Source organism: Monodon monoceros, unplaced genomic scaffold, assembly GCF_005190385.1.
Source record: "Monodon monoceros isolate NGI ecotype Baffin Bay Population unplaced genomic scaffold, NGI_Narwhal_1 Super_Scaffold_20, whole genome shotgun sequence".
In the NCBI taxonomy this organism is placed as follows: domain Eukaryota; kingdom Metazoa; phylum Chordata; class Mammalia; order Artiodactyla; family Monodontidae; genus Monodon; species Monodon monoceros.
Window position 1 is genome coordinate 132,810,939 of NW_021703777.1, and position 12,108 is coordinate 132,823,046.

Here is a 12,108-nt window from a genome sequence, read left to right on the forward strand (position 1 = left end):
CGCGCGTCTAGAGAGCCCGCCTGCCGCACACTACAGAGCGTGCCACAACTAGAGAGAGAAAACCCACACGCCCCAACTAGAAAGAAGCCCACGCCGTGACAAAAGATCCTGCATGCCTCAGCGAAGATCCCGCGTACCACAACTAAGACCCGACGCAGCCAAAATAATAATAAAGAAAATAAAATGAACATTAAAAAAACGAATTAGATAAAATATTTGTAAGTCATTTATACCTGATAAGGGATGTGTATTCAGAATAGATGATTTAAAAATGGGCAAAAGATTTGAATAGACATTTGTCCAAAGAAGATATGCAAATGGCCAATAAGCGCCTTAAAAGATGCTTAACTTCATTGGTCATTAGGGAAAATGATGAGATACCACTTCATCCTCACTAGGATGGCTAAAATAAAAAACACAGACAATAACAAATGTTGGTGAGGATGTAGAGAAATTAGAATCCTCATATACTTCTGGTGTGATTGTAAAATGGCATAGCTGCTTTGAAGAATAGTCTGGCAGCTCTTCAAAAGGTTGAATATAGAGTTACCATGTGACCCAGCAATTCCACTCCTAGGTATATCCCCAACAAGATTGAAAATATGTGTGCATACAAAAACTTGTATATGAATGTTCACAGCAGTATCATTCACAATAACCGAAAGGTGAGAACAATCCAGATATCCGTCAGTGGATGAATGGATAAACAAAGTGTGGTACATCCATGCAGTGAAATATTATTTAGTCATAAAAGGGAATGAAGTACTGATACATGCCACAACACGGATGAGCCTTTAAAACGTTACACCAAACAAAAGAAGCCAGGCAGGAAAGGATATGGATTGTATAATTCTATTTATATGAAATGTCTAGCATAGGAAAATCTATAGAGACAACAGATTAGTAGTTACCAGTGACTTGGGAGAGAGAGGAATGGGAAGTAACTGCTAGTGGGTACAGGGCTTCTTTTTGGGGTGATGAAAAATGTTTCAAAATAAGGCAATGGCGGGACTTCCCTGGTAGCGCAGTGGTTAAGAATCCGCCTGCCAATGCAGGGGACACGGGTTCAATCTCTAGTCTGGGAAGATCCCACATGCCACGGAGCAACTAGGCCTGTGCGCCACAACTACTGAGCCTGCGCTCTAGAGCCCGTGAGCCACGACTACTGAGCCCGCGAGCCACAACTACTGAGGCCCACATGCCTAGAGCCCGAACTCTGAAACAAGAGAAGCCCCCGCAATGAGAAGCCCACGCACCGCAATGAAGAGTAGCCCCCGCTCACCACAACTAGAGAAAGCCTGCGTGCGGCAACAAAGACCCAACGCAGCCAAAAATAAATAAATAAATTTAAAAGAAAATAAGATAATGGTATTGTTGCATAACCCTGTGAATTATACTAAAAACCACTGAATTGTATATTTAAAAAGCAAATTTTATGGTATGTGACAAACAAAGCGAGTGCCAGACACGTGTTCTAGGTGAAGAGCTACAGGAACTCTTCTGATTTCTCGATTCTTGACTTACGAGTATTCCATTAAAAAAAAAAAAAAAAAACTTTCGACTGTTAAAGGAGTATGACCTAGTTACAAGAAAAGTTATAGATTCCTGTTCCTGCTCACCAAGAGACAGGCTTCTTGGTGGCCTCTTAGTACATTTCTCTCAGACATTTTAATGCACATTAATAGGTGTGCATGTGTATTTTAACCAAAAATGAGATCATACTGTTGTATAAACTACTTCTCTTATATATATTGTGAGTAGCTTCCCATGTCAGTAAATACATTTCATAATCTCTTTAATGGCTGTAATATCTAATTGCCTGGATGAATTATAACTTATTAACCAAGTCCTCCTTATTTGACATTTAGGTTTTTTCTACATGTTTGCAGTTATTGACAGCTATATGATCAACATCACTGTAGCTAAATCTATGCACACTTTGGTGATTTTTTTTCCTTAGGCTAAATTCCCGGAAGTAGAATTATTGATCAAAAATACATATGCATGTTTAAGATATTTGATATGTATTGTCAAACTGCCCTCAAGAAGGACTGTGTGTCCCTGTGAATTTTGAGAGTCCCTTCTGCCTGTATAATAAAACTTTATTTGGACCTTTGAATGTGTTATTAACCCTGCTGAGCTTTAATATAGCTGCAGTAGTGGACTTCCACTAGTGGACCACCAGTGGACTTACCTGGTGGTCCAGTGGGTAGGACTCCATGCTCCCAACATGGGGGGCCCAGGTTCAATCCCTGGTTAGGGAACTAGATCCTGCATGCCACAACTAAAAGATCTCGCATGCCGTAACTAAGACCTGGTACAGCCAAAATAAATAAATAAATAAATATTTAAAACATATATATATATATATATATATATATATATATAGCTTCAGTAGAGAAACATGTTTATAATGCTGAGTAAAGAGAAAGCCAGTCTCAGCAACTCAAACAGAAAGGAGTCCTGTTTTCAGTAATTACACAGAACTTTTCTACCTTCTTTGTTTTATACGCTGTGAATAGAGGAAAATTATAACATTTTCCTCTGTCTTCAGAAGCTTCAAATCTACATTGTTATGGTTCTGTTTCTGCTCCTGTGAAAGGACAGGCTCTATCTCCAGAAGATATCACTGATAAGGAATGTCAGGTTTCAGGTGTTGTCCAGCCAAACACATTAGATAAATGGAAATATACTGAGAGTTCTTACTTGGCCATCAAGCACATTTTCCCTTGGCAAATGGAATTGACACCACTCAGCCAGCAAATATGTTTTTCGGGTTCACGAGATCTGCAAACATGCCCAAGAAATTAAGTAAAAAGTATGTTAATCATGATGAGTATAGAGGGGAGGGGTCCTCCCACTCTTATCTGGTGGCATGAAAGTAATTTTATGTATTTGATCACAGTAAAGATTGGCTACACAGTTGATGGTGTATGATTTGATCCAAGAGATCTTTTGAATTTATTATTATTGTGCTTTTCCTTTCTTCCATCTCATTCATTAATTCATATCTATTTCCTGAGGGCCCACTGTAGGCCAAATATTCTTCTAAGGAGTTTTCTTTATTTTGCCTTTGTCTTTCTAATCTTTTTTCCCCCTCTTGTCTGTCCACTGGTTTTAACAATAATTTACCAAATGAAGGGCAAAATGAAGTGGCAAAGCAATTAAAAATACTCAAGTCCCAGTTTAGGGAGGTAAAGTAAACCTACATCTTGGAATATTGTATTACCAAAGAATTTGTAGTAACATGGGGGTATTGTTTACAATATAAGTTAAGTACAAAATTGTACAAATAGTGTGAATTCAATCATGTGTGTTTTTGTTTTTTGTTTTTGCGGTACGCGGGCCTCTCACTGTTGTGGCCTCTCCCGTTGCGGAGCACAGGCTCCGGACGAGCAGGCCCAGTGGCCATGGCTCACGGGCCCAGCCGCTCCGCGGCATGTGGGATCTTCCTGGACCAGGGTACGAACCCGTGTCCCCTGCATCGGCAGGTGGACTCCCAACCACTGCGCCACCAGGGAAGCCCCAATCATGTGTTTTTTTAAAGCATGTGAAAAAGACCAAATGAAGCAGACCAAATTGTTATAATTTTCACTGGGTGGTAGGATTGTGGATGATTTGCTTTCTTCCTGCTTTTCCAGTTTTCCTTAGTTTTTATAACAGGCATATATAATCAAGGGGAAAATAAGCTTAAAATACATAAAATATTTTATATCTGTTGTTTTTTAGACTGCAAGATATAGGAATGAACCATTCACCTGTTAAATGTTAAAATCTGCTAGTAAGGGACTTACTTCCCTGGCGGTCCAGTGGTTAGGACTTTGCCCTTCAACTGCACGGGGCACGGATTCAATTCCTGGTCTGGGAGCTAGGATCCTGTATGCCGTGTGGCGCGGCGGGGAAGAAAAGAAAATCTGCTGGTAACATGAGCAGTCATTATTGACGAGTGGGAAGTACAGAAAAGAGGACATTTAATTGTGTGTATAGTTTAGAATTTATACTGAAATTTAAATGATAACACTTGAATTTACATGTGAATGAGTTTATTAGCATTTTCTATAAATATAAATGGATCAGATTTATTGAGATCATAAATCCTAAATAATAATTACTTCAGTAACAGATATCGAAATAATGGATTAGGACTTCCCTGGTGGCGCAGTGGTTGAGAGTCCGCCTGTCGATGCAGGGGACACAGGTTCGTGCCCCGGTCCGGGAAGATCCCACATGCCGCGGAGCGGCTGGGCCCGTGAGCCATGGCCTCTGAACCTGCGCGTCCGGAGCCTGTGCTCCGCAACGGGAGAGGCCACGATAGTGAGAGGCCCGCGTACCGCAAAAAATAAAAACCAACAAAAATGGATTATTCTGAAGTGCTCTGATTGACAAGTGTCCTATGGTCTCTTAATTTATTAGTGTGTACCAATTTGTGAATGAAAATAATTTGGTAGGGGAATATATGTGTAAGTATGTGGGAAGTAATAGTGTTTGAAACTTGTTATTCAGCGTTGATCATTGAAACTCGTCCATTCTTATTTTAGGAGAATGACATCTTCCTGGGCTGGGAAAAAGGAGCTTATAAGAAATGGGGAAAGAGTAAGAAAAAGTGCTCAGATCTAACTTTAGAAGAAATGAAAAAACAGGCTGCTGTCCAGTGTCTTCGATCTGCTTCTGATGAAGTAAGTTTACATTTGATTTCTAATACTTAGGGGAGAAAAAAAGGCGGTGTGTCTTAAAAGTTCACCGATAATACATCTTAACCAAAAAAACCTTAGAAAAGTAAAGTACTCATTATCTCACCACCGTTACGTAAACATTGCCATGTTTTCCTTTATAGTATTTTTCTATATATATTGAGTTTTATATAATATATTCTTTTTTATGTACTATTGTAATTGGAGAATACATAAATTTTTATATATATTTCTCCCCGTTTAACATGTATTTCATTTTGTTATTATTGATACATTATCTTTATTCTTTTTAGTGGCTAAGTTACGTTTCATCAGATAATATTCCAGTAGCCGCCTAATATATTCTTTATTACTGGATATTTAGATTGCTCTTGGTTTTTTGTTATGCTCTCCAGAATATTTTCATGCGTGGCTTTTTCCATGGTATATATGTATATATTTTGGATACATTGCTAGAAGTGGGAAAACAGTTCTAACATTTAAGAACACTATGTTTGCTTGATTCATAATTTTTTGTTTGTTTTTAAGGAAAATAATATAAGATTGTTATAGTGACCTTTTAACGTTTCATGTAAAATATTTCTTATGTCCTTCAGCATCCTGAACTAACGCCATAGTTTTAGAGCATAATCGCTATTTAAATTAATACTCTGATTCTTTGTTGCTCACTATAAGATAAAATCTCTGCGATCATAACTGCTTGGAAAATTATTTTGCTTTTACCATGCTATTTGAGATAGTGTGCTTTAAGCACCTTTACAGTTCAAAGTTAAATTGAGAAGATTCATACAAGGTGTGGAGAGAAGCTTCCGACCTGCAGAAACTTCCTTCCTAAATTAAGTTATCAAGCGGTCTGATGTTGGGGGTAACCAGCTTTGCTGCATTTGATAACCTGCAGAAGTTCTATTTTGTCTCCCACCTACCACACATGGCCGTGAAAGCTTGTTCAGTGCCTCCCAGCTGTGTGTTCTCATGCTGCTCAGAGTTGTCTGTGGGAGCCCGACTCCCTGGCCTGTGCCCATGGTACTGGCTGCCTACCCTCACATCCTAAATGCAGTTGTGCATTTCTGTCTTCCCTTCACGACTGTGCTCCTTGGACGCCAGGACTGTGAGTTCCCCATCTTTGCATCTCCTGGTGCCTAGCAGAGCGAGTGCCTGTCGTGTAGAAGGTACTGCATTTCTCTTGAATTAGTTGAACCTCAGTTTCCAAAGCGTCTTCCACTTTCATCCAGTCCTTCTTTTTCCCCTTCCCACTGTTTTCCTCTCCCTCACCTCTTGGATTTTTTTTTAACTTCTGATTTCTTGAAGCTGCTGCCTCATAGACTATGGGATAGGAATTTGGAAGTTACCACTCATGTGGTTATCTTAGGTACCTTTTTGTTACAAAGAGAAGGAACATAATTAACCTAGTTTAGGAGAAAATGGAAATATGCATAAAGGTTACAGGGATATCTCACTGAAACCCAGTGCTGGAAATGCAGCAGCCTGGGGAGTGACCTGAACTGGGAACCAAATGATTGGCAGCCGAAGTCATTTTCTCTAATGACCCACAGTCTCTCATTTGCTTCTCTCTGTGCTTCTGGGTCATTCCCTCTCTACCTGAAGTCTGGCTTTCTCTGCTTCGGCACACGCATGGTGAAAAAATGACCATTCTAGCCCCAGCCCAGCATGACTGCTGATGTCTGGTACCCAGCCCCATTCAGTTGAGGGAGAATCTGATTTGCCAGGCTTGGGCCAGTTGTCCATCTGTGCTTTGATAAGCTGTGGCGAGGGGACAGAGTTGCCTGCAGGTCCACTCCTTCAACAGGGGCTGAGTGATGGGCAGTCCTCAGAGAAAAGGGGGTGGTTGGACAGTTACCCAAAAGGTGTTTTCTGTGTGACACTGAAGGGGGTAATAGATTGGTAAAGGATTTCAGAGCTTTTAAAGGAATTGAAAATGGAGATGGTTTTTAAAAGTGAGAGGTTAGTTCAGGTAAATTCTTTGAGCAAAATCCAAAAAAGCTACTGCTGAGTCATGGTGGGGAGGAAAATATTAGTAGGGAGTTTCAATCTGGGAAAGGATCTTATTTCTGCTTTGGACCAAAGTTGCTGAGAAATGACTCTAGCCTTCGACTCATGGTGAAGTGGACTGAAAAACAAGGACAGCTGAAATCAGCTGTGGGCAAAGGGGGAGCACAGGCACCTTGTTGTGTGCAGTGCAAGACCCTTCTCCTCTGACAGCTTTTTGAGTGTGTGTAATTCATCCTAGCTGAGCATGATGTGTGCCAACAAAGAGCTGGTGTCAGGTAGAAACAGTGCAGGGGAAGAGAGTGGCTTGCACAGATCTTTGATTCTTTAAGTTGTTGCTTTAGAAAATGCTTTCCTTTGCCTGGCTGTCAAAGGCGGGATTTTTGTTTTCAAACCCAATGAAGCATATTTGTCCTAACTCTTTCCTTCTCATTTTATTAAAAATTATTGCGTTGTTTTTCCTAATAAGGATTGTTTTTTTAATCTTACCAAATTAAAGTTGGCTGAGGAAGTGAATGTGCCAGTCGTACACCAGGAGCTCAGCCGAGTGCTTGGGGACAGAATGAAAAGGAAGTAGGAAGTCCTCAAGCCCCGGAGCCCTGTCCCGAGCCGCCTGCTGTGTGTGCATCAGTGCACAGCCCCCTTAGGACAGCTCACCTGGCTCTTGGGAGCCAATGGAAAGAAGTTGAAAAGAACCCTCTCTAACTATGGCCTGTAACAATGGAAAGGATTCACCGTGGTCACTTATGAACTGTAGGCTGGCTTTTTTTTCCCTAGAATCTGCCTGGTGGCTTCAGTGAAAAGAAGAGAGCAAAGAAGGCCCTATGTAGGAAATTATAATGCAGAGTTCTATTTTATCTTATATTTTTGCCACAGTGAATGTTTGCACGTGGGTGTGTTGTTCATTCCCTAAATACTGAGGATGGTAATGTTCGCGATTCTGTGCTTTGCTTTCCCACCCAGTTCTAATGCCAACTTAGACCCCTTCTTCGTGCAGCTCTGTGTAGTCACTACTAACTAACCAGAGTCAAAAGCCACTAACAAGTTTACAGTCTAATTGCTTAAAATGTTAATGACATAATCACAAGACAGTAACATAGGTGATGCGATCACTCTATTAGGTAGGTAGGTAGAGGTGATGTTTTGAGTTACATGTGAGATGAATTCTTTTCTCATTACTTTCGTGTGTGCATGTGTGACTGTTACAGCTACAGTGTTAGCTGTTTCTGTAAAAGCATCCAGAGTTATCAGACTCTTCGCTCGCCATGGTTTAAATAGAATGGTAGACTTCTCTGACTGCAGTTTTACATCCCTGTGGTGGGACGCTGTGCCTCCGCTTAATCCTTGCATCAAGTTGTACCCACATTTCAGCACGTCTCTGAACCCGCTCAGCCCAATATTTATCTGAGAAACGTCACCAAAACCATAAGGAAACTCAGTTATGTCCAAATTTAATTTTATACATTGATGGTAGTTTGGCAACACCCGTGAACATCTGTGAGCCATTGTTTATTCCTGTTGGGGACCATGACCTTTAATGGGCTTTGTTGTTTGTTAAGTCCCAGCTGAAACTGCCTTTGCTAATACTCTTCGTTTACACGTGCAAATAAAATGGAATTCTTTGGAACTCACTTTTTTATTTTTTCGGTATGCGGGCCTCTCACTGTTGTGGCCTCTCCTGTTGCGGAGCACAGGCTCCGGACGCGCAGGCTCAGCGGCCATGGCTCACGGGCCCAGCCGCTCCGCGGCATGTGGGATCTTCCCGGACCGGGGCACGAACCCATGTCCCCTGCATCGGCAGGTGGACTCTCAACCACTGCGCCACCAGGGAAGCCCTGGTACTCATTTTTTGCTATAACATTTTGCATTTGATTTGAGTGTAGTTAGTAATGGGGTCTGTAAATAAGAACGGTGCTGTGACTCAGCGATAGGCCACTCAGACCTCCCCCAGGTGGGCATTTTATAGTTACGTGATGTTATTCTAAGCTGTTCTGTTTCTCTTACCAGTGGACATGGCAGATGCCTGATGTGGTTACATATATCCACACCTCCCTTTCTCCCTTTTATTTATTTATTTTTTATTTTTTTATTTTTTTAACATCTTTATTGGGGTATAATTGCTTTACAATGGTGTGTTAGTTTCTGCTTTATAACAAAGTGAATCAGTTATACATATACATATGTTCCCATATGTCTTCCCTCTTCTCCCTTTTAAAAACATAAAAAGTGGAACTGTGCCGACTGTTGTTTTTTGAATCCTCAAGTTTACTTGGTTCTGTTTTCTCTTTCCCCAGAGCTGGAGCTTTTCATATTGTTTTGTTTTTGTTTTTAATAATTAGTTATATTTCTGTTTTATTTTTATTGAGCTACTTAAAACTGAATCAGGGCTAGTATTTCATCTCCCATTTTGGGAATGGTTAGGATATTAGAAGCTCAACAAGGCCCTGTTTGGGGAATAAAGTTAGGATGCAATGATAACTTATTTCAATTAAGTTAGTCTTGAAAGTAACAGCACTGCGACTTACCCTGGGTAACTGATTTGCTCTGTGGTTATTCAGCGTCTTGTAGAGGATTTATGTCCTCAGTACAGTGAAATCTTATTGCAACTGCTCATATTTTTACATTCAGCTAAGTTCACCAGTAAAATTCTTTTTGCCAGTAAAAGTACGTAGTACATCTCAATATTTTGCGTATGTTTTGTTTATATGCTGTACAGGGTTGTATATAAAATACATGTAAAGTCATTTATGGCAATTTACTTTCAAGGTTAATTTTGACCATATACATTGTTTCTTTGCATGCTGACGTTTGAACTTATCCATTCTGGATAATGAGCATCAAGACAATGGTAACTAACGTTTACTGAGCCCTTAGATGTGTGCAGTGCCCGTCTGGGTGCGCTCTCCACATTGTAAGAGGTGACGCTGTGCTCCCTCTACAGGCCAGACCCCTGAGAAGCCAGTGGTTATTAAAGCCAAGAATGTTCACAATTGCTGTGTTGTCACAGCCAACCCTGCCTGAGGAAGCCTAGGCCTTATCTCCTTGGGCATAGAAAGAGCTGGGTATTCAAGGAAGCCTGTAGGCCGTTATGAGGACTTTGGCTTTTCCTCTGAGAAGCCTCGAAAGTTGGAGAGTTTGGAGCAGAGGGGTGATGTAACTTGACTTAAATGCTGATAAGGTGCTGCTGGCTGCTGCATTTAAGAGTAGATGGGTTGGGGCGAGGCAGGGTAGATGGAGGGGCAGAGGCAGATGCAGAGAAAGCAGGTAAGGAGCTATTACCTTATTGGTCCAGCAGGCCGATGAGGGCGAGACCTTGTTTCTAAATGTATTTTGAAGGTAGAGCTGACAAGACTGGATGTAAGGTGGAGGAAGAGGGCAGAGGCAGAGAAGGTAGCCAAGGTTTTGGGGCTGAGCAACTGCAAGAAAGGAATCTTCATTTACTGAGGAAAAGGAAATTGGGAAGAAGCACTAATTTGTGGGTGGATGGGTGTGAGATGCCTGTGAGAGAGGCCGGTGGAGACTTTGAAGACGCAGTTGGACATGCGTGTCTGGGGTTGATGGGCTGGGTGGTTTGGGGGAGGAGCTTGAACAATAGACCACTGGCTTGTTTGGCCAGAGCTAAATGAATGAGGTGGTGGGGAGCAGGTTGGCCTGTGGGAAACGCCGTCCCGGTGGTGCCAGGTCTTCTCTCTTTTTAGAAAAGGTAGAAACTTGGGATTTTTATAGGAAATTTCCTACACTATTAAATGCTGAAAGTGAGGGTGTGGAAAAGGAAACAAGTGGCAGGGGCTGCTCTAAAAATCTGAGGGTGAGGTGAGCAAAAGGGCATAAAAAGAGGCGTACGTGGGGGTTATTGAGTGGGGTGTGACAGACCGAGTGTGCGAGGGCGGGAAGGCAGACGCGGGGAGGGACAGAGACCAGAACAGTGAGCACCTGTGTACGTGGCTTGAGAAACACATAATTATGAAAACAGCTTGAGTCCCGCAAGTGCCCTCTCCTCGTGGTACTTCTCTCCATCTCTCTCCAAGGTTACCAGTGCTCTGAACTTGGTTTTCCTCTCTCCCGTGCACATCTTTATACTTTTACTAAATGTTGTTTGAGGGGATACACAAATGTGTGACTATTTTGCATGTTAGCTTTATATGAATGGTATCATACTCTATGTATTTTGTAACTTGCTTCTTTTAGTTAACATTTTGAAAGATTTATCTATGTTACTAGTATGATCTTATAATTTCTCTTCACTGCTAAATGTCCATTGTAACACTGTAAAGCTATTTATTCTTCTGGTAATGGACTTTTCAGTTGTTTCCCAGTTTTGATTGTTATAAAGAACACAGCAAGGACCATTCTTGTGCTCCCACCCTTGTGCACATGTACAGTGCCTTTTCTAGAGTATATACTTAGGCATCAGACTGCTACATTAAAGTCAGTTGTTTTTTTCACCATTTTAGCATCACAGGCTTGCGTATCTGATGAAAGCTATGGACCTAACCAGAAAGATTATCTTTTCTTCTATGCCTCCTTGGCCTATAGTTGGTGTGCAGTAATATTTATCCATTGCATACTTCCCTCCTCCTCTATACCACATTCTAGAGAGCGAATATAAATAAGAGCTGGAGGCAAGCCATTGGGTAGATTTTTGTAGATCCTCCTGTGTTTAAGGATGGGAATCACAGCCCTCATGCAGGTGCCTTGGCAGAGACAGCCTTTTGTTTGTTTGGATTTTTTGTTTAAAAATTATCCTTAAATGGCTGTAGGCCATGGATGTTTATTCCATCCACGTAGCCACGTGCCCCACTGCTTCCTGTTGCATTATACCTGGCTGTCACATGTTTGTATTACTTGCCTGGCCACTGAAGACATGAGTTTATGAACCTTGGTATGTATGCTCAGTTGTCTTACTGGTGCTCTTTTATTTATTGACTTAACAAGTCTGTGGGTTGGGTAGGGCTCAGCTGGGAGGTTCTTTTGCTGGTCTTGTTTTTTTTTTTAACTATTGATATATATATATTTTTAATATTTATTTATTTGGCTGTGCTGGGTCTTAGTTGGCGCGTGCGGGATCTTCATTGCCGCACGTGGGATCTTTTAGTTGCGGCATGCGGGCTCTTAGTTGTGGCGTGTTGGATCTAGTTCCCTGACCAGGGATCGAACCCGGCTCCCCTGCATTGGGAGCACGGAGTCTTAGCCACTGGACCTCTAGGGAAGTCCCACTGGTCTTGTTTTTGTTTAATAAATTTATTTATTTGTTTTTATTTTTGGCTGTGTTGGGTCTTCGTTGCTGTGTGCGGGCTTTCTCTAGCTGCGGCAAGCGGGGGCCACTCTTCGTTGCAGTGCACGGGCTTCTCATTGTCATGGCTTCTCTTGTTGCAGAACACAGGCTCTAGGCACGTGGGCTTCAGTAGTG

General features: G+C 41.6%; 1 protein-coding gene across 8 annotated transcripts in view; it reads left to right on the forward strand.

Annotated features, from left to right (window-relative positions):
- Nucleotides 1–12,108, forward strand: part of KIAA0232 (KIAA0232 ortholog) — an 89,763-nt gene that overhangs the window by 50,848 nt on the left and 26,807 nt on the right. For 7 of the 8 annotated variants that reach the window (XR_003795486.1, XR_003795487.1, XR_003795488.1 and 4 more), the window contains one exon: nucleotides 4,539–4,676. Coding sequence is in view for 4 of the 8 variants with exons in the window: in XM_029234677.1 (XP_029090510.1) it covers nucleotides 4,539–4,676 (138 nt within the window). In the remaining 4 variants the exon portion in view is untranslated. Of the gene's footprint in view, nucleotides 1–4,538; nucleotides 4,677–12,108 lie in introns of those variants that run through there. The other variant, XM_029234681.1, reaches the window with a different exon arrangement.